The 23,678-nt window shown below is 39.9% G+C and overlaps 1 protein-coding gene across 1 annotated transcript in view; it reads left to right on the top strand.

The window, feature by feature from the left end:
• LOC127652066 (sister chromatid cohesion protein PDS5 homolog A-like) overlaps window positions 1-23,678 on the top strand; it is a 40,637-nt gene that overhangs the window by 8,764 nt on the left and 8,195 nt on the right. Inside the window, exons 3-26 of the mRNA XM_052138120.1 lie at window positions 6,450-6,653; window positions 6,872-6,958; window positions 7,168-7,265; window positions 8,923-9,049; window positions 9,166-9,246; window positions 11,259-11,399; window positions 11,517-11,632; window positions 11,729-11,823; window positions 11,921-12,066; window positions 12,155-12,306; window positions 12,465-12,578; window positions 13,223-13,304; window positions 13,488-13,536; window positions 13,646-13,785; window positions 14,923-15,038; window positions 16,739-16,844; window positions 17,852-18,012; window positions 18,178-18,301; window positions 18,848-19,006; window positions 19,153-19,221; window positions 19,306-19,442; window positions 20,219-20,342; window positions 21,282-21,486; window positions 21,672-21,786. Coding sequence (XP_051994080.1) covers window positions 6,450-6,653; window positions 6,872-6,958; window positions 7,168-7,265; window positions 8,923-9,049; window positions 9,166-9,246; window positions 11,259-11,399; window positions 11,517-11,632; window positions 11,729-11,823; window positions 11,921-12,066; window positions 12,155-12,306; window positions 12,465-12,578; window positions 13,223-13,304; window positions 13,488-13,536; window positions 13,646-13,785; window positions 14,923-15,038; window positions 16,739-16,844; window positions 17,852-18,012; window positions 18,178-18,301; window positions 18,848-19,006; window positions 19,153-19,221; window positions 19,306-19,442; window positions 20,219-20,342; window positions 21,282-21,486; window positions 21,672-21,786 — 2,948 coding nt within the window. The remainder of the gene's footprint in view (window positions 1-6,449; window positions 6,654-6,871; window positions 6,959-7,167; window positions 7,266-8,922; window positions 9,050-9,165; window positions 9,247-11,258; window positions 11,400-11,516; window positions 11,633-11,728; window positions 11,824-11,920; window positions 12,067-12,154; window positions 12,307-12,464; window positions 12,579-13,222; window positions 13,305-13,487; window positions 13,537-13,645; window positions 13,786-14,922; window positions 15,039-16,738; window positions 16,845-17,851; window positions 18,013-18,177; window positions 18,302-18,847; window positions 19,007-19,152; window positions 19,222-19,305; window positions 19,443-20,218; window positions 20,343-21,281; window positions 21,487-21,671; window positions 21,787-23,678) is intronic.

Genomic DNA, 23,678 nt, shown 5'->3' with positions numbered 1-23,678 from the left:
TGTTTATTCAGCGTCTCGTGCAGGTGCGCTGTTTTTTTAGATGCTGTGTCTAATTAAAAATAAATGTAAAAAGCATCTTGAGACACTTGCTTTGTGTTAAAATGTATTTATTGCATGGTGTTTAGCCTTTTTTAGCCCAAGAATGCGATAGATCTGAAGTCATCATCAGTGCTTGTCACGCATCCAAAATTTGAATACATCGTTTTAGCATTCGAATGTGAATTATTTTTTAATTTTTTTTAAATTTGACGAATATTCGAGCCCTAGTGTATTCAATTCATTGGCTTTTCTCTGTCAATGTATTTAATCTCACTTTTGAAGTGTACGTCTCTATAAATTGCATGGAGTTTGTTGTGCAACGTGACCAGGCTGAGTCAGTGATTGTTTTGTAATTGACCTCTAGAGGGTGTGGTTATGAGTTCAGACTGTAGAACCCTCCAGCGCAACCAAAAATAACAAATATTTTTTCTGATATTTAAAAGACGCAACTATCGGCCCGATTATTTGGCAAATCCGATATATATATATATATATATATATATATATATATATATATATATATATATATATATATATATATATATATATATATATACACTCACCTAAAGGATTATTAGGAACACCTGTTCAATTTCTCATTAATGCAATTATCTAATCAACCAATCACATGGCAGTTGCTTCAATGCATTTAGGGGTGTGGTCCTGGTCAAGACAATCTCCTGAACTCCAAACTGAATGTCAGAATGGGAAAGAAAGGTGATTTAAGCAATTTTGAGCGTGGCATGGTTGTTGGTGCCAGACGGGCCGGTCTGAGTATTTCACAATCTGCTCAGTTACTGGGATTTTCACGCACAACCATTTCTAGGGTTTACAAAGAATGGTGTGAAAAGGAAAACCATCCAGTATGCGGCAGTCCTGTGGGCAAAAATGCCTTGTTGATGCTAGAGGTCAGAGGAGAATGGGCCGACTGATTCAAGCTGATAGAAGAGCAACTTTGCCTGAAATAACCACTCGTTACAACCGAGGTATGCAGCAAAGCATTTGTGAAGCCACAACACGCACAACCTTGAGGCGGATGGGCTACAACAGCAGAAGACCCCACCGGGTACCACTCATCTCCACTACAAATAGGAAAAAGAGGCTACAATTTGCAAGAGCTCACCAAAATTGGACAGTTGAAGACTGGAAAAATGTTGCCTGGTCTGATGAGTCTCGATTTCTGTTGAGACATTCAGATGGTAGAGTCAGAATTTGGCGTAAACAGAATGAGAACATGGATCCATCATGCCTTGTTACCACTGTGCAGGCTGGTGGTGGTGGTGTAATGGTGTGGGGGATGTTTTCTTGGCACACTTTAGGCCCCTTAATGCCAATTGGGCATCGTTTAAATGCCAAGGCCTACCTCAGCATTGTTTCTGACCATGTCCATCCCTTTATGGCCACCATGTACCCATCCTCTGATGGCTACTTCCAGCAGGATAATGCACCATGTCACAAAGCTCGAATCATTTCAATTTGGTTTCTTGAACATGACAATGAGTTCACTGTACTAAAATGGCCCCCACAGTCACCAGATCTCAACCCAATAGAGCATCTTTGGGATGTGGTGGAACGGGAGCTTCGTGCCCTGGATGTGCATCCCACAAATCTCCATCAACTGCAAGATGCTATCCTATCAATATGGGCCAACATTTCTAAAGAATGCTTTCAGCACCTTGTTGAATCAATGCCACGTAGAATTAAGGCAGTTCTGAAGGCGAAAGGGGGGTCAAACACAGTATTAGTATGATGTTCCTAATAATCCTTTAGGTGAGTGTGTGTGTGTGTGTGTGTATATATATATATATATATATATATATATATATATATATATATATATATATCTATCGGTCGACCTCCAATTACTATGCCCAGCCTTATTTATTTGACACAGTACTCGGAAAATCAAACTAAAAGGAATTGAAGAGGCTGTGGAAGCCACAGTCATGCCGTGACGGCAAATGCCATGCGAAAAAAGGTATATTTTCTATGCTAATTAGAGTATGTCCTAACCAGCCGTGATGAGCGACGGTACAATCTGTAGATTGCTTGTTTTCGTATTTGCGCCGTCGAGTCTCACCGGGTAACCCTGTCCGCTTTGAACTGGCACCGGTCCAAAAAGTTTCTTCTTACAGTATACTGAAGCCAGCATCTCATGATCCAGTTAAAAACGACTTGATTTTGCCCAAGAATGTTAAACCTACCAAATGTTTTCACAAAGGCCTCACTCTCTTCATACGGAGGTCTATCACACACTCACCGGTTCAGAATGGAGAAGAGGTGACCGATGTTCCCACCTCCTCTATCTCTCTGTTTGATTTAAAATGTAGAAATTATTTCTAATTCATACAGTCGCAAGATGCCCAAACCACCTCAACTGACTCCTTTCGACGCAAAGGAGCAGCGGCTCTACTCCGAGCTCCTCACGGATGACTGAGCTCCTCACCCTATCTCTAAGGGAGAAGCCCACCACCTTTCTGAGGAAACCCATTTCGGCCGCTTGTACTCGTGACCTAGTTCTTTCGGTCATGACCCAGCCTTCATGACCATAGGTGAGGGTAGGAACAAAAATTGACCGGTAGATCGAGAGCTTTGCCTTTCGGCTCAGCTCTCTTTTCGTGACAACGGTGCGATAGAGCGAGTGCAATACCGCCCCTGCTGCCCCGATTCTCCGGCCAACCTCCTGGTTTGGGCATCTGGTAAGGATGCCCCCTGGCCGCCTCCCTAGGGAAGTGTTTCAGGCACGTCCAGCTGGGAGGAGGCCTCGGGGAAGACCCAGGATTAGGTGGAGAGATTACATCTCCACACTGGCCTGGGAACGCCTCTGGGTCCCCCAGTCAGAGCTGGTTAATGTGGCTCGGGATAGGGAAGTTTGGGGCCCCCTGCTGGAGCAGCTGCCCCCGCGACCCGACTTCGGATAAGCGGTTGAAGATGGATGGACGGATGGACGGTACCGCAAATTAGAAGTTTTAAATCCGAGGTGTACCGTAAAAGGATTTTGTGGAAAATCACATTGCCATCATAGACTAGCTTGTTCTGTGCAGGAACTAAATGTGATTTAGGTCATCTCCCAAAAAAGAATTCCCTGCTGTTTTAAATGAACGGGCAGAATTCAAATAAAAGAGAGTGCCTAGAACACAATTTGAGGAAACAAAGACAAATGTAGCATTGTAACCCATACATACCCATATGGCTTTGTGTAATATTCTCTAATTAAAGGAATTATTTTGTTCTTTTAAGAAAAGGCGTAAGTCAAAATACATTTTTGTGCCAATCTACATTATGCTACAAATGCTGTCGGTTAAGCTTAACTTGCATTGAACCTTAACCCAGAACATTCCTTTAAATGTGCAAAATGGAAATGATTGGGATTGTTGTGTGTTTTGGAGGGAATTAAAGTGGCAGTTGGGCTTTCTGGTTTTGCCACTGTGCTGTTTTAACCAAGTCTGATGCTTGGCTGCTTTCCTTGAGCTCAGAGCACTGACTGCCCTTCCCCCGCTCCACCACACACACACACACACACACACCACCCACCCATTCGGAGTGCTAGCTGGAGACCAAACTGGCAAAAGCAGCTCTCCTGGGTCCTAGAGCTAGAAGGATTCAGTGCTTAATCCACAGAGATGGGTAGAGTAACCAAAACAATTACTCAAGTAGAAGTAAAATTAATGATGTTATTAATTACTTGAGTAGGAGTAAAAAAAAGTATCCAAGTTGCAAATAGCTAGTTACTTTCATATATATTTCATAACATAATGTATGTTTACTCCCTAATATTTCATTACATTTAACATGTAATATAGAAAAATAATAATAATTTTATTATAATAATACTACTACTAATAATAATAACTATTCTTATTAATGTAAATTATTTCATCATTCATTCGCATGTTGTTCTAATCCTGTATTTCTTGTTCCAATAAATACAGAAAGTCACACAGGTTTGGAACAACATGAGGGTGGGAAATGATCACAGAATATACATTTATGGCTGAACTATCACTTTAAGGACGCTTTGGATGAATCTGCAAATCAGAAGAGAAATTTGGAAACCAGATTATATTAATTGTTACGGTGAAAAAATGTAAACAATATTCCACCGGCACAATCATATATAATGTTGATTAAAACGAAGCAAGATCGTGCTTTATTTATGGCTACCACCACTATTTCACAGTGTTTTAATGTCCTGTATGGATTCTTCGTTACAGTATTTTCAGTGTAGAAAGAATTTAGATCATTAGTTCTGTACAGTGAGGGTAAGTGGCACCTTGTCTCTGTATTTGGAAGCATGTTAGGCTTTAAGTTCAGAGCTTGTTCTCTGTCCATGAGAAAAACGCACCGCACCTGTCAAACGCAAAGTTGCTGTGCAGTGTGCACGTGCAGAAATGCGCTCCAGTAGTAACGCACGCACACACTTTTAACTACAGTAGGCACTGATATATTTCAGCACTGATATAAAAATGTGTACACATCTCTCAACAAATTACGTATTTAATTTAAAACTAGTAATGTGATGAAAGGAACTTCGCCCATTATAACAAAGTAAATGTCCATTTCTAAATTTACTTGTAAGAGTAAAAAGTACCCACTATTAACTCTACTCTTTAAAGTAAATTTTTGGAGAAAATTTACTCGAGTAAATGTAACTGAGTAAATGTAGCACCTTACTACCAACCTCAAGCATGCTCAGGGTAATAATGTACGGCGTAATAACATTTATTTTTCATGTAAATGTTTTAAAGAGCATTTAAGCTGCTTTCACACATGGTCCAATTGCTTGGTCTGAACTTGAATTATTAGTTTACCATAATAATTGCAGTTGGGAGCATGCAAAGACGCAAATGATTAAGTCTAGGAATAAGAGCAAAATGACGTCAGAAGGACACCATACCTACTCATCTCAAAAGGGGTGTAAAGTAATGAATTACAAATACTCACGTTACTTTTTTCCAAGAAATTATCTTTTTTTTTTAAGTAGTTTAAAAATGTTATGCTTTTGGGGGTCTGGGTAGTCAGCGAGTATTGACGCTGACTATCACCCCTGGAGTTGCGAGTTCGAATCCAGGGTGTGCTGAGTGACTCCAGTCAGGTCTCCTAAGCAACCAAATTGGCCCTGTTGCTAGGGAGGGTAGAGTCACATGGGGTTACCTCTTTGTGGTCGTGATTTAGGGGTTCTCTCTCTCAATGGAGCGTGTGGTAAATTGTGTGTGAATCGTGGAGAGTAGCATGAGCCTCCACATGCTGTGAGTCACCACAGTGTCATGCACAAAGAGTCACGTGATCAGATGCGCGGATTGACGGTCTCAGAAGCGGAGGCAACTGAGACTTGTCCTCTGCCACCCGGATTGAGGCAAGTAACTGCGCCACCACGAGGACCTACTAAGTAGTGGGAATTGGGCATTCCAAAATTGGGGAGAAAAGGGGATGAAATAAAAAAATAACATGTGAAAGTGAAGTGGGACAGAAATATCTTAATATTTCATAAAATATTTATAATATATAAAATAATTAATTAAATATCTAATATATATATATATTTTTTTATTTTTATAAAAAATATATCATATACAAGAGTTCCAAAAACAACAGTTTAAATATAAAATTGATCAAAAGGAGACATATTTTAAGTATTTAGAAATATTTGTATATTTAAAACACAATTTTTCATGTTATTCATAAGTTTTTTAGAGCCTTAAAGAAATTATATATCACCATTTTATTATTTGATTTATTTGAAGATAAATATGACAATTAATTTTGATACCCCTAAAAAGGCAATTATTCATGTGACATTTAATCGGCAGTCAAATTTCGTAATCGTGACAGCCCGACTAATAATACACCTTGAAATAAAAAAATAGGGCATGTAATTGTGGCCATTACTGTTATGAAGTTTTCATTGAACTATACATGTACTTTAAAACAGATTTTATATGTGAGCATGAGCTTAAAAATGTGTTTCAGGCATCAACTAAAGGACATGAATTAAAGTAAAGGGTCACAAAAAATATTTCAATTGTCATAATTTTCTCATGTCGTTCAAAACCCAAATGTCTATCTTTTGCGGAATACGAACGATTATATTTTCGGCACCATCCTGTCAAGACAGTGGCAGTGGATAGTGCCTCACTTTTACACAAAAAACAATGCCAGTTCTCGCATGAGCGTGAGTAATTGTTAATAAAAAACCTTTTGTGTGCCTTAAAAAAATTGGAATGATGAGTTTTGTATGAAAGTTTGCAAAGATCTCCACCAGTAAAAATAGGTGAATACTGTTTAAAGTGTAGAGAAATTGTCTTTTAGAAAATGAATTAATAGTTTTGAATGGTTTGCTCTTTTGGACATTATAAGAAAGATAATAAAGAAAGTAAAAGGAGCTTAAATGACACCCGTCTGTCTTCTAGCTGGTGGTAAAGACATATATGGACATGGATCAGGACTCGGAGGAGGAAAAGCAGCAGTATTTGGCTCTGGCTCTTCACTTGGCTTCTGAGTTCTTCCTGCGAAACCCCAACAAGGATGTGCGGTTGCTTGTGGCCTGCTGTCTCGCTGACATCTTCAGGATCTACGCTCCAGAGGCTCCGTACACCTCGCATGATAAACTTAAGGTACTACATGCACTCCTCAAAAGATAAATTACCTCATATTTGTCATGATAAATGTACCCTTTGCGTACACGCCACACCAAAATAATGAATGACAACTCAAAGATCACACTTATACCTCACATGTCAAGCTGTCACCCTGCACATAGTCCCATCACCCATCTTAGGTGTGACAACAGAAAATTTGGGGTAGCTTTTGATTTGCTCTGTTTTCCTTTTAGGAAATCTTTCTCTTTATTACACGGCAGTTGAAGGGATTAGAGGACACTAAGAGCCCTCAGTTCAACAGATACTTCTACTTGCTAGAGGTGAGACAGTTCATTCAACGTAATAATTCATTCATTCTTCTGTTCTGATCACTGTTTTGCCCAGTGAATTTATTCTGTTAATATGTGATATTGTTAATTATATATTGCCTCGGCTATTTGTTGAATGTTTTTCATGCAAAGAGGTTAATCTGCAACATTGTTGCAATATTTAGTTGACTCTCATTGCCAAATTGTTTTTGACTTGACAGAACCTGGCATGGGTGAAGTCCTACAATATCTGTTTTGAATTGGAGGACTGTAATGAGATCTTCATCCAGCTCTTCAAAACCCTCTTTTCTGTCATCAAGTGAGTCGTCTTATTTATTTATTTATTTTTATCCCCTTTTCTCCCCAATTTGGAATGCCCAATTCCCACTACTTAGTAGCTCCTCATGGTGGTGCAGTTATTCACCTCAATCCGGGTGGCTGAGGACAAGTTTCAGTTACCTCCGCTTCTGAGATTGTCAATTTGTACGTCTTATCACGTGACTCGTTGTGCATGACACCGCGGAGACTCCCAGCATGTGGAGGCTCATGCTGCTCTCCGCAATTCACACACAACTCACCACACGCCCCATTGAGAGCGAGAACCACTAATCGCAACCATGGGGATGTTACCCCATGTGACTACCCTCCCTAGCAACCGGGCCAATTTGGTTGCTTAGGAGACCTGGATGGAGTCACTAGGCACACCCTGGAATCGAACCCGCGACTCCAGGGGTAATACTCTGTGTCAATACTCACTGAACTACCCAGTCCCCAAAGTGAGTCATCATTTTGTTTCTTTTAAATGTGAAAGCTTCCCTCTTCTATAAAGTTGTCTTTACACAGCCGAGTTAAGCTTGCTCTGTGCCTGCTTAAAATTCGGTGTAAAGATGCAAATGCCACAAAAAAGCCAGAGTAAATTAAGCCTCCTGTAACCCACCTCAAACCCTAGTAAAGGCAGTTCTGATGCTGCTTTGGTTTGTGTAAATGAAATGCAGAATTACAGGAGCCTGAAATTTCATTGTTGTCTTGATAATTTAGTTTCATATTTAAAAGTATAACTGCATATTTTCTTTAACTTCAATTTCAATATTCTTACTTTTATATTTAAAACATTAATCTCATAACATTATTTATGCATTTGTAACTGCTGTGTAAAAGCATGTACCATATTAGCCGGAATAAAAGTCACAGTTTTTTTCATTATTTATAAACATCATATATACGTAACCGATGTCGGCTGGTCAAACAGACACGTACCAAAACAGATGAAAACATCTTAGAGACGGTAGAAGCGTTTTAAAGTGGCCAATTCGGAATAATTTGCCTTTACTAATTTCTTTATGCAACCGGTTTAATTACTTTGTCCATCATAAAGTTGTTGTTGTAACAAACTCTAGATCGATGCCAAACGCAACTCCTCACATGCCCATAAAATGACGCTTCATCACACTCATATTAAAAACATTCAGTCAGTGAACTGGATAATTTATACACTGCAAAGAGGGTTACAAATATCAGAAATATCCAGTCGCTAACGTTAACGCTAATAAAGCTGTTTATTTATGCACCACATACAGTTACAGATGTTATGAACAGATGTGGCTTACTTGTCGCATTTCTCTCATGAAACAAAGAATATGAGAAACTGTTACACACGTTTACTTAAAGCAAATTCTCCCATTTAAAACAAGCCCCAAAACACTGTGATACGATGTGTAGATTCTGAAGTACTGTAACCGTCACTGAGCACGTGTTTGACATCTTAACCGGTAAAGGGAAGTCAGGCGGCTGCTCCAGGTTACTAGTGCCTGCCTCATGCAACTTCTGTCAGTGAGACTAATACAGAGATGTGACTTATGTGGGGGGGGGTTATCTCAACAACGCAATTTTGTTCCGGTGCGAATTATAGTCCAGTGCGTCTGCATGGTCTGCCGCCTCTGCCTCTGGTTTCAACATCTTTTTTTCCTCTTTCTCAGTAACAGCCATAATCAGAAGGTGCAGATGCACATGTTGGACCTGATGAGCTCCATCATAATGGAGGGAGATGGAGTGACACAGGAGCTGCTGGATACAATCCTCATCAACCTCATCCCTGCTCACAAAGTAGCCAATCACATGCTTCTTTGATGAATTATATACAACACCTTCTAACTACTTATTACCCTATCCAGTTTTATATGTCTGACCGGTGTTTGGTTCTGTCTCTTTGTGTGCTGTAGAACTTGAATAAGCAGGCCTATGACCTGGCCAGGACTCTTCTGAAGAGAACCGTTCAGAGCATTGAAACCTGCATCGCCTCGGTGAGTCATCCTGCATATCCCAAAATGACCCATTTTTCCTCCAGTTCATAGCGTTGTGCATTTAGTTAGAAAAATAATATATAATGCATCAAAGATGTTTTATTGATGCTGCAAAAGTCCTGCTTATTAATGATTGTAGTGAGAATCTTAAATGGTGTGTTTCACTTGTAGGAGATTCCTCACTTTTTCAGCTTTACTGATTATTAAATTCCATCTTAAGACTGTAAATAACTTTTATTTTTATGGTTCCTCTGGGTTTAATATATAAATGACCTGTAATTGTGTGTCGAACATGTATCATGTACACCTGTGGTGGAGCTCTTGAAAAGGTTCCAACTAAGGATGCACCTGGATCGGTATCGGCTCCAATACTGAAGCTTTTAGACAGATCGGGTATCAATCTGATGACCCGATCCGAATCCGATACTGTGTGTTAGTCATATTAGTTACTGTCAAGCTCAAATAAATGACATCAAAGAAACATAAAAACACAGTTAAAGCAGTTCATATAACTCGTGCATTTTATTTAAAGACACTTGAAGACATACTTGAATCACAAAAGGCTGTTTAATAAGTAAATATATCAAATGCACACACAGCTCCAGCACGTCAGTGAATGGCGCCTCTCTGTTTACACACACACACTCGCGGCTATTTTTAGACTTCACGCGTTGCACAATATTTGAGCGCTACTCACGAACCACATCTCAGATGTAGATGCTCAAAAATTCGGTTCACTTATAATAAGCATTTGAACGGCACTGAAGGTGTTTTTCTTTTTTTACCAGAATTTGAATAAGAAGTGAATTAAACTACTGTGAACTTGCCTACAAACAGACACATACAGGACTTCCTGGAGAGTTCAGAATGTCAAAATAAAAGCGTGAGGTTTTAAAAGTTAAAGGTGCTTTTAATTATTGTTAATTATGCTGCTTTATTATCCAGCATACTAGTTAATAATAAAGTGTTTCTTTAATAAGCTATACATTTTATATTGAAATAATTTGTAGTTAGAGGTTTGTGTTTCTTTACATATTAAAGAGTACCCCCAATTAGTTCCACACAATAATGTAAAGATATACTAAACTGATTATGCAAAAAAACACTTGTATCGGATCACTATCGGCCGATACTGAGATTTCCGATATCTGAATCGGATCGTAAGAGAAAGTGTTATAGGTGCATCCCTAGTTCCAACTATTCTAAACAGTCTTTAGAAAGCATACAGCACAGAATTAGCTGGTTTTAATGTAAAATTAGGTAATTACATTAAATATGCTTGAAAGGTGCCAAATTGAATTAAAGGAACAGTTCACCCAAAAATTGTAATTTTCTCATCATTTACTCACCCTCACCCTCTTAGAAGAATATCTCAGCTCTGTTGGTCCATACAATACAAGTGAATGTTGACAAAACTTTGAAGCTCCCAAAAGCACAAAAGTAATCCATACAACTCAAGTGGTTTAATCCATGTCTTCTGAAGAAATATGATAGGTGTGGGTGAGAAACAGATCAATATTTAAGTCATTTTTTTTTTTTTTTTTAACTATAAATCTTCTCCCTGCCCAATAGGTGGCGATATGCAAAAAATAATGCCAATTGCCAAAAGCAAAAGAAGAATGTGAAAGTGCCGATTTATTGATCTGTTTCTCACCCACACCAATAATATTACATCTGAAGATGTGGATTTAACCAGTGGGGTCGTATGGATTACTTTTATTCTGCATTTATGTGCTTTTGGAGCTTCAAAGTTCTGGCAACCATTCATTTGCATTGTATGGACCTACAGAGCTGAAATATTCTTCTAAAAGAAGAACTGAGTTCTGCAGAAGAAAGTCATACACATCTGGGATGGCATGACTCTTGAGGGTGAGTAAATGATGGGAGAATTTTCATTTTTGGGTGAACTATTCCTTTAAATGTGTTATCTTTGTCAGCCCTTGTTTTCACGTGTAACTGTATGTGTTTGTGTGGACTTCTGCATATTCTTCCTTTACTCATTTTCTCTGTAGTTCTTTAATCAGGTGTTGGTGATGGGGAAGTCCTCAGTGAGTGATCTGTCGGAGCACGTGTTTGACCTCATTCAGGAGCTCTTTGCTATTGACCCTTTGCTCCTCGTCTCGGTGATGCCACAACTTGAGTTCAAACTGAAGGTGACTACGCACACATACACACACACACACACACAAACTATTCTTAATGCTTAAATCCCACATACCAACCCATTAAGAGCCAGACAAAATCTTTATCGGTTATTGTTGTTTGTGTAGAGTAATGACGGAGAGGAGAGATTGGCTGTGGTGAAACTGTTGGCTAAACTCTTTGGCGCAAAGGACTCTGAACTGGCCACTCAGAATCGCCCACTCTGGCAATGTTTTCTGGGAAGGTGAGGTTCTTCTGCTGCTAAAAAAACTGGAGCGATGAACTAATGTTGCATTTAGCGATCCAGCATTTGCATTGTTAATTGGTTTGTTTTCTACAGGTTCAATGACATCCATGTTCCTGTGAGACTGGAATGCGTGAAGTTTGCTAGCCACTGCCTGATGAACCACCCAGACCTGGCCAGGGATCTTACAGGTGTGTTTGTGCCAAATGTGTTCTTAGCTGTTTTCTATTTTCATTTTACACAATAGATCTTCTGTAACTCATAATATGCTGTCGGTGACGTCATCAGAATATCTGAAGGTGAGATCACATGACCCAGAAGAGGCTATCAGACATGATGTCATTGTGACCATCATCAACGCGGGGAAGAAAAACCTGAACCTGGTGAATGATCAACTGTTGGGTTTCGTCAGAGAAAGGATGCTGGACAAGAGGGTGAGGAAGATGCACTATTACAATTACCCAGATGTTTTGTTTTTGGGAGGGGAGTGAAGATTTTCAGTGCATGTGTGTTTTGTTTCAGTGGCGTGTCCGAAAAGAAGCAATGATGGGTTTGGCCCAGCTGTTTAAGAAATACTGTTTGCACCATGAGGCCGGGAAAGAGTCTGCTCTGAAAATCAGCTGGATCAAAGACAAACTCTTACACATCTACTACCAGAACAGCATAGATGACAAGTAGGAGCCATACACACTTATACACAAAAACAATTTTTTTCATACAATTCATTGATTGACCCTTTTTAATCTTTTAAAACATTGTAGCATGCATAAGAAAAACCACATGTTCTTAGTGTGTGTGTGTGTGTGTGTGTGTGTGTGTGTGTGTGTGTCAGGTTGTTGGTGGAGAAGATCTTCGCTCAGTTCATGGTTCCTCACAGTCTGGACACTGAGGAGAAGATGAAGTGTCTGTACTACCTTTACGCCTGTCTGGACACCAACGCAGTCAAGTGAGTCTTAATCGACTGCATCCTATTTTATAGGGGCATTCAGTAGTTCTCTAGCTAGCGTTAGTATTGCTCTTCTTCGTGTACTTTAAGTACCGACATTACAGTGGTTGTTAGACCCAATACTGCCATCTTTCGTGCGTGCGTGCGAGCGAGCGAGCGAGCGAAGCATACTTGGCAATAAAGCTCATTCTGATTCTTTTCGCTCTTCACGTCACCAAACAACAATGTTCTAAGCATAGCCAAGAGTATCTACACAGGCGACAGCCAATGAGTGCAAGGATTCTCTTCTTCGACGTTTAGTAAAACGTGGGTGATTTCAACATGGTGAAACACATTGAAGGGGGTGGCCCCCACCATGCAGAATAAATCACTTTTATATAGGGAACTATTATGAGCACAGTCGTCTTCTAATGTGAGTGTTCTCCATTCGGATCAAACTTCACAGAAACACAATTCATTCATTAATGTGTGAAACTTTTTAAATTGGCTCCAAACTACTGAATGCACCTTTTAATAGCTTTATCAGATTGCCAAGAGAGAGTCTCCAGTTCCCACGTGACGTCCGACTGCGCTACTAATAAGAGCACTCATATCTCACTGATGTGTAAAAATGATATCAATCAGAGCGTGTCTTTTTCTCTCAGAGCACTGAATGAAATGTGGAAGTGTCAGAATATGCTGAGAGGCCTGGTTCGAGAACTGCTGGACCTACACAAACTGCCTACTGTAAGTCTCACCAACATGCACTAGTAAAAATGTGTATTGGGGTATAAAATGTTAAATTGAGAAAAGTCACACTATTCTGTAATCAAAGCAGTGGTTTGTTTGGTCCTTATTTTGTTACTGTGTGCAATTTAAATAAGAATTTAGGTGCAGTGGATTAATATCTTTGGTTTTGTCTCCCTGTAGTCTGAAGCAAACACCACAGCAATGTTTGGGAAACTAATGACCGTTTCTAGTAAGCGCACAAACTCATACCTGCTAGTAGTTATGTATTTATTAAAACTATGGGTTTTACAGTGTATATTCTCTCTCTCTCTCGCTCTATCTCTCTCTCTCTCTCTTAGAGAATCTTCCAGATTCAGGAAAAGCTCAGGACTTCATGAAAAGGTTTAATCAGGTTTTGGGTGAAGATGAGAAGCTCCGTCTTCAGCTTGATCTGCTTATCAGCCCCACCTGCTCCTGCAAACAGGCAGAACAGTGTGTGGTGAGTATAACAACGCTGTCTCCACCAATCGTATTCAACGCTGCACTTTCCACACTTCACGTGTTGTAAACGGGCTGAAAAGATGTTGATGATGATGACAATGTTTACTTGTAATTGTTATATTGTAAATACTTTATAGATTATTGTAGGAGTGCACATTTTATTTCCCTTATCTGTTTGAATGAGCTGCTGGAAGCAGTGAAGCGCTTAAATGTTAAAATAAGAGTCCCTGTTGTAAAAAGTACCTTTTTAAAGGGCACCTATTATCCCCCTTTTTCACAAGATACTTCATATATGTCAGCTCAAAATACTCCACAGGTCATTTATTATACAATGTTGAAAATGGCAATATTTGGGTGGGATTAAAAACTAGCTGTTTTTGTGTGTGTGTGTCTTTAAACGCAAATGAGCTGCTGCTCCCAGCCCCGTATCCAGAATAGGGCGGAGTTTTGACATTTCTGCTTGGGATAACTAGACATCATAAGCAATATGACTGACAGTGAAAATAGTGGTGTTCAGCCCGATATGTTTGAACCGGAGTCAGACACTGATGAGGGAGAGACACCATCAGAAGTATCAACTTTGAGAATGAATCCGGAAGATTCAGAATGGTTATTTGATAAACCTTTTTTATTCATTTTTTTCAGCAGTTTTACAACGATGTAAACGCAAATGCAGCTGTTTAATGGATTAAAGGCTGTTAAGAGCCTTATCACACACTGTTTCTGTCAGAGAACACGGCTTTTATGTGTTTAACTCACAAGTGCCGTTTCAATGTTTTTGAAGATTGCACATGTGCATCGAGGGAACCCTGTAGTCTGATGTAGAGGGAAACCCCACTATTACAGCATCTGTATCTGTCGCTTTACTCTGTGCATGCCACTTTCATGTCCTCAGAAGCTTTCTCTCATTAAACAGCTTTATGGTGTATGTGTAGATGAGCTGTTAAAATTAGATATAAGCTGACGTTATTACTCCACCCCCTGCGTAGCGTCGTTAGTGTCTGCTTTATATTGTTGAACGTTTCATCGTGCTATTGTGGTTAAGCCGCGAGTCGCTGAACGGGGAAAAGCACCCCAGATACCTTCAGTTGTATTAAGCAGATATAAGTCATCTGAGCTTGTTGTTCTCTTTCAGAGGGAAATCACACGGAAGCTGACATTCCCCAAGCAGCCCACAAACCCATTCCTGGAGATGGTGAAATTCCTACTGGAAAGAATCGCACCAGTCCACATAGACTCTGAGGCCATCAGGTACAGGGGCTGAGGTCAAAGGGCAGATACGATTTTTTTTAATTTGGGGAGGTGTGAAGTTAATGAAGATGCATGCAAGAATTCAGACAGGCTTTGTTCACACTAACAGTCCAAATCTTTTTAGGCATCTGTTGTATATCTGACTCTAGTTTTTAGTCAAAATGTTTAACTTGGGTCCAGAGTTGTTTTTAGCCTTAATAGCCTTGAAAGACTTGTTTGTTGGTGGTTTTTAATTTGATTGTATTTTATGCGTATTTTGTCATATATTGCAAATAACAAATTCTAGATTGATACGCCATAATGCGAATTAAAGCTCCAAAATGAAAGTGGATAAATGTTTGATAAGAGGAAATGCGCATGGACTACTGTGAAAATGCATGTACCAAATAAACTCCTATTGAGTTTATAAGGAACACTAGATGCACATCAAAAAAGTCATTTGACTGATCAACTTGTTCATGACTAGACTAACCAGCGACCCAATCATTGCATCTGAGATGTTGCTCTGGTCATCCTGAATAATGGTGTCCTGAAAATGCAAAGCCTGCAAAGAGTTAACAGAGCAAACTGTGCCGATGAGCAGGTTTACTGACACTTCCGCACAGTAGTCATAATAAGGATGGATGAACGCACACACGTGGTGCTCATAGAACTGTATGACATGCTGTCGCTCCCAGACATGAGACAGTTCTTTGTTCTTTAAGAGTGTTTTGTCTGCGTGCTCTTAACTGCAAGTATTTTATTAATAAACCCTGATTATACACATGCCTGGAAGTCTGGAGCTGCTCTGTATCCAAAATGTAAGTATACATTTAATTAGGTGATGTTTCAAAACGTAAAAGAAGCAAAACCACTATTAGGCTGTTATTATCAGAGCTGTTCAGCTGCAGGGTGAAGATGAATATGTAAAACAGTCTACTTTATTTCATCCTCATAAAACACCTGCTACATGTCTCATTTCTGGACCGTACAGGTTTTTTAGTTTTTGTGCTTTGTGTATCAGTCAGTGTTGGTCTTGTTTGGGTTGTCTGGGTGATTTTATGTTTAAATACACATTCTTAATTCACAGATTAGGCATATCTACCTACAGTATATTTCACAGTCACAACCAATTAAGTAGCGAGTCTCACCTCTCAGGGATTCATTTGTTCAATAATCAAATCTTTAACTCGGTGATTAAATCTTTGATCCTGTGTATGAAAACACTACAAATGGCCAAATGTTGCATGACTAAATGGGTGACCGAAAACGCATCATCTCCTCCACTGCTGGGGCCAGTAAAAATCTGAAGCTCTGGCCCAATCTTTAGCATTGAACAATGCATGAGATCCTATTTGAGAACTTGCAAATTAAACAGTCAGTACCAAAAATCAGATTTGAAATTGGAATCGTGTGCAGTGTGAGCAAAGTCATAGAGACTGCATGCACATTTGTTTGAATGGCAGCATAGGATGTGGACTCCTATCAGTGCACCTGCACATGTATAGCACGAAAATGAATGAGTGTGAGAGAGAGGAAGAGAAACTGAGTGAGTAGGAGAGAGATGTGGGCCTTTTGGGTTTTTTTTGTTTAACGGTTGTGTAACAAACTGACTGGCATCATGAAGGTGAGACACCTAGTGAGAGTGAAGGGTAACTGCAGGTAACGTGCACACTTTTGGATCACTGTTATAATGTGTGTGTATATGTTTGTGTGTACAGTGCCCTGGTTAAGCTGTTGAATAAATCAATTGAGGGTACTGCTGATGATGAAGATGAGGGAGTAACCCCTGATACTGCCATCCGTGCTGGACTTGAGCTACTCAAGGTAATGTTCATTCATACAAATGTACTAGTTTACAAGGGGCCGTACAATGGAAAACAGGAAATTGTCTTGCTCTGTTGCTCTTTCAACACCAAATGGGTTCCCAGGAACAGAGTTGAAGACCTCAGCCCAACGCAGATTCTATCTGACACTGCTTTAATTAATACGTAAAGCTGTAAAAAGGCTTATCAAACTGTTGGATGCCGTGAACCAAGTCACGCCCACATAATATGTATAATCTAACAGGGTATTCCTGCACAGTGGTGGGTAATTATGCACATTTACCCGCCAATGTCAACAAGAAATGCCGCTAGACACAAAGATGCATGCTTGAGGAAACACACCTGATTATATTCTGAAGATCAGACGAAAGAAATGCCGGTGATGTGCGTGTCTGATTTGCTTTTTTTGTTCAGAAGTTCAATTGTGATTTGACGCCAACACGTGATCGTGTCTTGTGGAACGTGCACATTGTTCTCACTTTTTTCTCTGTCGTCTGGGAGCAGTTTATACTCATTTATACACACAAATGTAAAATATCGACTGTCCCTCAAGCTCGCATATATGTGCTCGTACATTGGGGCAATCCTGGAGTTTAACATACGAGGGAAACCCCACTATTGCAGTGCAATACTGTCGCAAATCATGATGGAAAGTTGAGGAAACAAACGCAACAACAACAACTCTGAAATATCTGGTAAGAACGCGAAGCAACAGAATAAAATAGTGAAGTCTTCCTCGGATGCCATGTTTGTTATCTACACGAGTTGTCGGGAAATTACGTGGAGAAAGCTGCTTGCTGACTGCCGCCCAAACAGGCAGCTCAAACAGCCCCCCCCCCAAACCACCAATTCCATTTTTGTTGCAAGAAACCTTAATTCAGGTTTAGAAGAAAAAAATAAATAGGATAAAAAAGTGACAAGTGTCGGATATTTCTCCTTTAATACTTCAGGTCTTTGTCACATTTTGAATAAGTGTAATAAGTTTGGTCTCTCTTTTCTCCACCTCAGGTTTTGTCATTTACACACCCCACTTCGTTCCACTCGGCTGAGACGTACGAGTCTCTGCTGCAGTGTCTGAAGATGGAGGATGATAAGGTGGCAGAAGCTGCGATACAGATCTTCAGAAACACAGGACAAAAGATTGAGACAGAACTGCCTCAGATTCGCTCGTACGAACAACACACACACACACAAAACTGTAGAGCTGGTACCAAAAGCTTTAACATATAACATTTACCCATATATTCACTGAAATAGACTTGTATAAAATATCAAATTCAAATATTAGGTGTAGTGAAATGATGTTCTGTCCTTTTTTTTTTTTCTTTTTTCAGGACTCTAATTCCCGTTCTGCATCAGAAGGCAAAAAGAGGCACTCCCCACCAGGCCAAACAGGCAGTCCACTGCATCCATGCCATCTTCCACAACAAAGAGGTCCAATTAGCTCAGATATTTGAGGTACATTTTTGGCATTTTCACTCGTACAACTTTTGCCATACATTTAACTGACTCTCACAAAATGGAAGTTAATCATCAGTTATTAGCCTGCAAAAGGACTTGTGTATTAATGTGTGAATGAAGGCGTAATGTTAACAGACAATCTAATGTAAGAAGTCTGTAGCTAAAGGGTTTGAGCAAACTTCTAGTTTGAGGTGTTTTAAAAATCTATTATTTAGATTTATCTCACATTGCAGGTTCATTTTGCATTTTGTTTGAATGGTATAATACGTGCAAAACACAGAGAGCCGTTGCATGTGTGAATTACATGTGTGGTAGATAGACCAGAAACATGAATCTTGCAACTTTAAGACAATTTAACAGGTTTCATGTGGGGATTACACATAGATTGTGACATTTTAATTGATGACATCATCATAGGAATCGTACAATAACTAAAGAAATGTAGTTGTACTAAATAAGCGAGGGATAGTTCTTGATATGTCTGATATATCTGAAATAAAAAGTATTTGAAATGTATCCCTTCACCTCATTCTTTTGTTGTAGCCCTTGTCTCGCAGTCTGAACGGAGACGTGCCTGAACAGCTGATCACTCCACTCGTGTCTCTTGGACATATTTCCATGCTGGCCCCCGATCAGTTTGCATCACCCATGAAATCCATCGTAGCCAATTTTATTGTGAAGGACCTTTTGATGAATGACAGGGTGAGAATCATGATTTATTAATTCTGCTTGGAGCATGTTGCAATTGGCACGTCATGTTAGAGTGTGGTAGAACAGTCCATTGCACTGCAGTTTAAGTTGCGCTCTCTCTCTCTCTCTCTCTCTCTCTCTCTCTCTCTCTCTGTCAGTCTGTGGGAAACAAGAATGGGCGGCTATGGACAGCTGACGAAGAGGTTTCCCCTGAAGTGCTAGCAAAGGTAGAATTTCTGTGTAATCGGGTTGAATAAACGACATATCTTGGTGCTTGTGTATTAATTAATGTCTGTGTGCATGTGCTGCAGGTGCAGGCCATTAAACTATTGGTGCGTTGGTTGATGGGAATGAAGAATAATCTGTCTAAATCAGCTAACTCAACACTCAGACTCTTGTCAGCTATGTTGGTCAGTGAGGGAGACCTCACAGAGCAGAAAAAGATCAGGTACTCCCTGGGGGTCAGGATCCACATAGTGATTTAAAGGGATAGTTCACCCAAAAATGAAAATGCCATCCCATCTCACCCTCATGCCATCCCAGATGTGTATGGCTTTCTTCAGCAAAACAAAAATTAAGATTTTTTTAGAAGAATATTTCAGCTCTGTAGGTCCATACAATGCAAATGAATGGTGACCAGAACTTTGAATCTCCAAAAAGCACATACAGTCAGCATAAAAGTAATCCAGAATACGCCAGTGGTTTTATCCATGTCTTCAGAAATCATATGATAGGAGTGAGTGTGAAACGGATCAATATTTAAGTCCTTTTTTACTATAAATTCTCCTCTCTGCCCAGTAGGTGGCAATATGCATGAAGAATGCAAATAGCCAAATGCAAAAGAAGAATGTCGAAGTGAAAGTAAAAAGACATTTATTGTAAAAAAGGACTTAAATACTCTGGCACTATCATATCACTTCTGAAGACATGGATTTGATCACTGAAGTTGTATGGATTACTTCTATGCTGCATTTATGTGCTTTTTGGAGCTTCAAAGTTCTGTCCACCATTCACTTGTATTGTGAGGTCCTACAGAGCTGAGATATTCTTCTAAATATCTTCATTTGTGTTCTGCAGAAGAAAGTCATACGCATCTGGGGTTGGCATGAGGGTGAGTAAATCATGAGAAGTCTCATCTTTGGTTGAACAATCGGTTAATATATTTATGAGCTGATATAGTGGCTGATTGGCCTCTAACTTATATTTGTGTGTTTGTGAACCCAGTAAGTCTGACATGTCTCGGATGAGGCTCGCAGCAGGGAGTGCCATTATGAAACTGGCTCAGGAGCCCTGTTACCATGACATCATCACTCCAGAACAGTTCCAGCTATGTGGACTTGTCATTAACGTGAGTTTGACACAAAACACTCATAACCTTTTGCACACGCATGGAAATTAATTCTTAATAATGTTGTTTTCCACGAAAATGTATTTAGACTCATCCCTTTAATTTTTACCCCATTCTTTAAAAATACAAAACAAAAGGGGCCTGTGTAGCTCAGTGGTATTGACGCTTTCTATCACCCCTGGAGTCGCGAGTTTGAATCCAGGGCGTGCTGAGTGACTCCAGTCGGGTCTCCTAAGCAACCAAATGGGCCCGGTTGCTAGGGAGGGTAGATTCACATGGGGTAACCTCCTTGTGGTCGTGATTAGTGGTTCTCGCTCTCAGTGGGGCGTGTGGCGAGTTGTGCGTGGATTGCGGAGAGTAGCATGAGCCTCCACATGCTGTGAGTCTCCACGGTGTCATGCACAACGAGTCACGTGTTAAGATGTGCGTACTGACATCTCAGACGCAGAGGTAACTGAGACATGTCCTCCGCCACCCAGATTGAGGCGAGTAACCGCAACACCAAAAAGACCTTCCAAGTAGTGCGAATTGGGCTTTCCAAATTGGGAGAAGGGGATTAAAATATAAATAAATACATAAAACGAGGTTATAGTGAGGCACTTACAATGGAAGTGAATGGGGCCTACTTTTTATAAAATTGTATAATTTTTATAAAAGAACTTACATTAATTCTTCTGCTAAAACTCATGTATTATTTGAGCTGTAAAGTTGTTTAAATTGTCATTTTTAGTCTTTTTTGAGCTTTAGAGTTCATTGACATTTTGTCATGGCAACAAAGATGTCAAATTCAGTATAAATTTACAAGGATGGTGCAAGAAACTTTGACTAACATAGTTGGAATTCAAGGAGGCAAAAATCCAATAAAATACTTCAAAAGTGTAGAATAGCCTTACTGCACACAACTTCAGCTCTTTCCCTCCCTTTCGTCTCTTTCTTTAGGATGAGTGCTATCAGGTGCGACAGCTTTTTGCTCAGAAGTTGCATGTCGCTCTGGTGAAGTTACTGTTGCCACTGGAGTACATGGCTGTGTTTGCTTTGTGCGCTAAAGACCCAGTGAAAGAGCGACGCGCTCATGCCCGACAGTGCCTGCTCAAGAACATCAGTGTCCGCAGAGAGTACATCAAACAGAACCCCATGTCCCATGGTAGATGCAAGCACACTCACATTTATTCTGAGCTTTTGAGCTGCTGTGTGGTGTTTAAGTAGATGCTACTTTGACATTAACCACAAATGCCATACTGAAGCAATAACTGCACTTACTGTACATTTGCCTAAATGGATCTGGACCTAAATGTCCTGTCTTTTTTTTTGTGTGTGTGTGTCTTTCAGAGAAGCTGCTATCTCTCCTGCCAGAATATGTGGTGCCATACATGATCCATCTTCTTGCGCACGATCCAGACTTCACCAAACCACAGGACCTTGAGCAGATCAGAGACATCAAAGAGTATGAGTGTTGAAGTCCACACGTTCTCATACTTATTGACCTCGTTTACACCTGGGCATCTCCTGTGACCACTTGTGTTCAGATTTTTAGTAGAGGGTCTCTGATGTCATGACAACATACATCACCATGTCAGTGTGTTACTGCATGACATTAAAGTGCAACAAAGTCAGAAAAGACAAAAGCATGAATAAAAAGGTGCACTGTTTCTCCCAGATCCAGTTGAAATGTAATCTAATCACAAATACATCATTTCAAGCAGAGTTCTTGTTTTTTTTAGTGAGTACCTGAATTATTGGAGCTTCAGATATTCATGCTTCCCAGCTGTCCCTATGGATGTTGATTTCAGACACAATGAAGAACATCCATGAAGTTTTTGTGCTAATGTATTCGGTCAAATTTTCCATACGGGTGGTTGTTTCCTTTTAAAACTGCTCGTAACCAGCAAAGTTTAAATGCTTGTTTGAGCGCAGCGGTTGATTAATAGGTTAGGGGTGGTGCTTCGCTGCTGTCCGGGACACATTAGCATTTACAACTCAAATGTGATGTGGTCACATGCGTTTTTTTGACTACCTTCGTATGTGGTTTTTGTGATCCGATCACAAAATGTTTGCACACCTGTATTCCGGGATGCAAACTACTCACCTTTCAGCTAAAGTCCCCTTTTTTGGAGCCAATTTGCCCAAATTGTTTGTAAAAATGTTCTACATATTCCTCATTAAAATCACTGGAAAGGGTTACTTACCTTATCAGCTTTAAAAACAACAAAAAAGCTTTAAACAACAAACAAATCGGTGTGCATTTGTTAAAGATAATAGATCATTTCAGTTGCAAGAGTTTGCATCCCACTTGTGATCAGATCACCCGAAACGCATGTTAATATCCCAGGTGTAAAAGGGGTTTTAAAGTGTCTGCCCCCTCGTTTCTTTACAGAGATACACATTGATCCTAACATGGTTGTAGAGGTCCACATGGGCATTAATTTGAATCCCGAACTCAACCAGTAAACACAACGACTAGTGTAGTCAAAAGTGCCGGTTCTTCGGTACTAAGTTGATACTAAAATAAAAAAGATGTCATGATACCAGTGTTCCTACAGTACTGAGCACTGTCCCAGCATGATGTCTGACTGACACGACTGCTTTTAAATGCTCTCATGCTTATTTGACTGAAATGCACAGTTAATGCTAATTAAAATTGGTTACAAAAATAGTTTGTTTTATAGAAATCATGTTACATCTAACCATGGTAGTGAAAATCCATATTCCATGTGCTTACTATTTTCTTGTTACAAATAACAGTTTTTAAAAAACTACAGTCAAAAAGTGCTAATGCAAAAATACATTAATGTAGGCCTGGGTATCTCAGCGAGTATTGATGCTGACTATCACCCCTGGAGTCGAGAGTTTGAATCTGAGTGACTCCAGGCAGGTCTCCTAAGCAACCAAATTGGCCTGGTTGCTAGGGAGGGTAGTGTCACATGGGGTAACCTCCTCGTGGTCGTGATTGGTGGTTCTCGCTCTCAATGGGGCGTGTGGTGAGTTGTGTGTGGATCACGGAGAGTAGCATGAGCCTCCACATGCTGTGAGTCTCCACGGTGTCATGCACAACGAGTCACCTGATCAGATGCGCGGCTTGACTCTCTCAGAAGCTGAGGCAACTGAGACTTGTCCTCCGCCACCCGGATTGAGGTCAGTAACTGTGCCACCACGAGGACCTACTAAGTAGTGGGAATTGGGCATTCCATAATTGGGAGAAAAGGGGATGAAATAAAGTAATTTAGATGAAAAAGAAATGCGTAATCCTAAAAATAAAAATGGGCTAAAATATTTTTGTGTACGAAAATATAACTGTTTTGTTTGCTTTATCAATAAGAACCCGATGAAAGGAGTTCC

This window comes from Xyrauchen texanus, chromosome 11 (assembly GCF_025860055.1).
Source record: "Xyrauchen texanus isolate HMW12.3.18 chromosome 11, RBS_HiC_50CHRs, whole genome shotgun sequence".
NCBI classification, from domain to species: Eukaryota; Metazoa; Chordata; class Actinopteri; order Cypriniformes; family Catostomidae; genus Xyrauchen; species Xyrauchen texanus.
The sequence above is the reverse complement of the archived record's forward strand: the minus strand, read 5'-3'. Positions and strand labels throughout refer to the sequence as shown.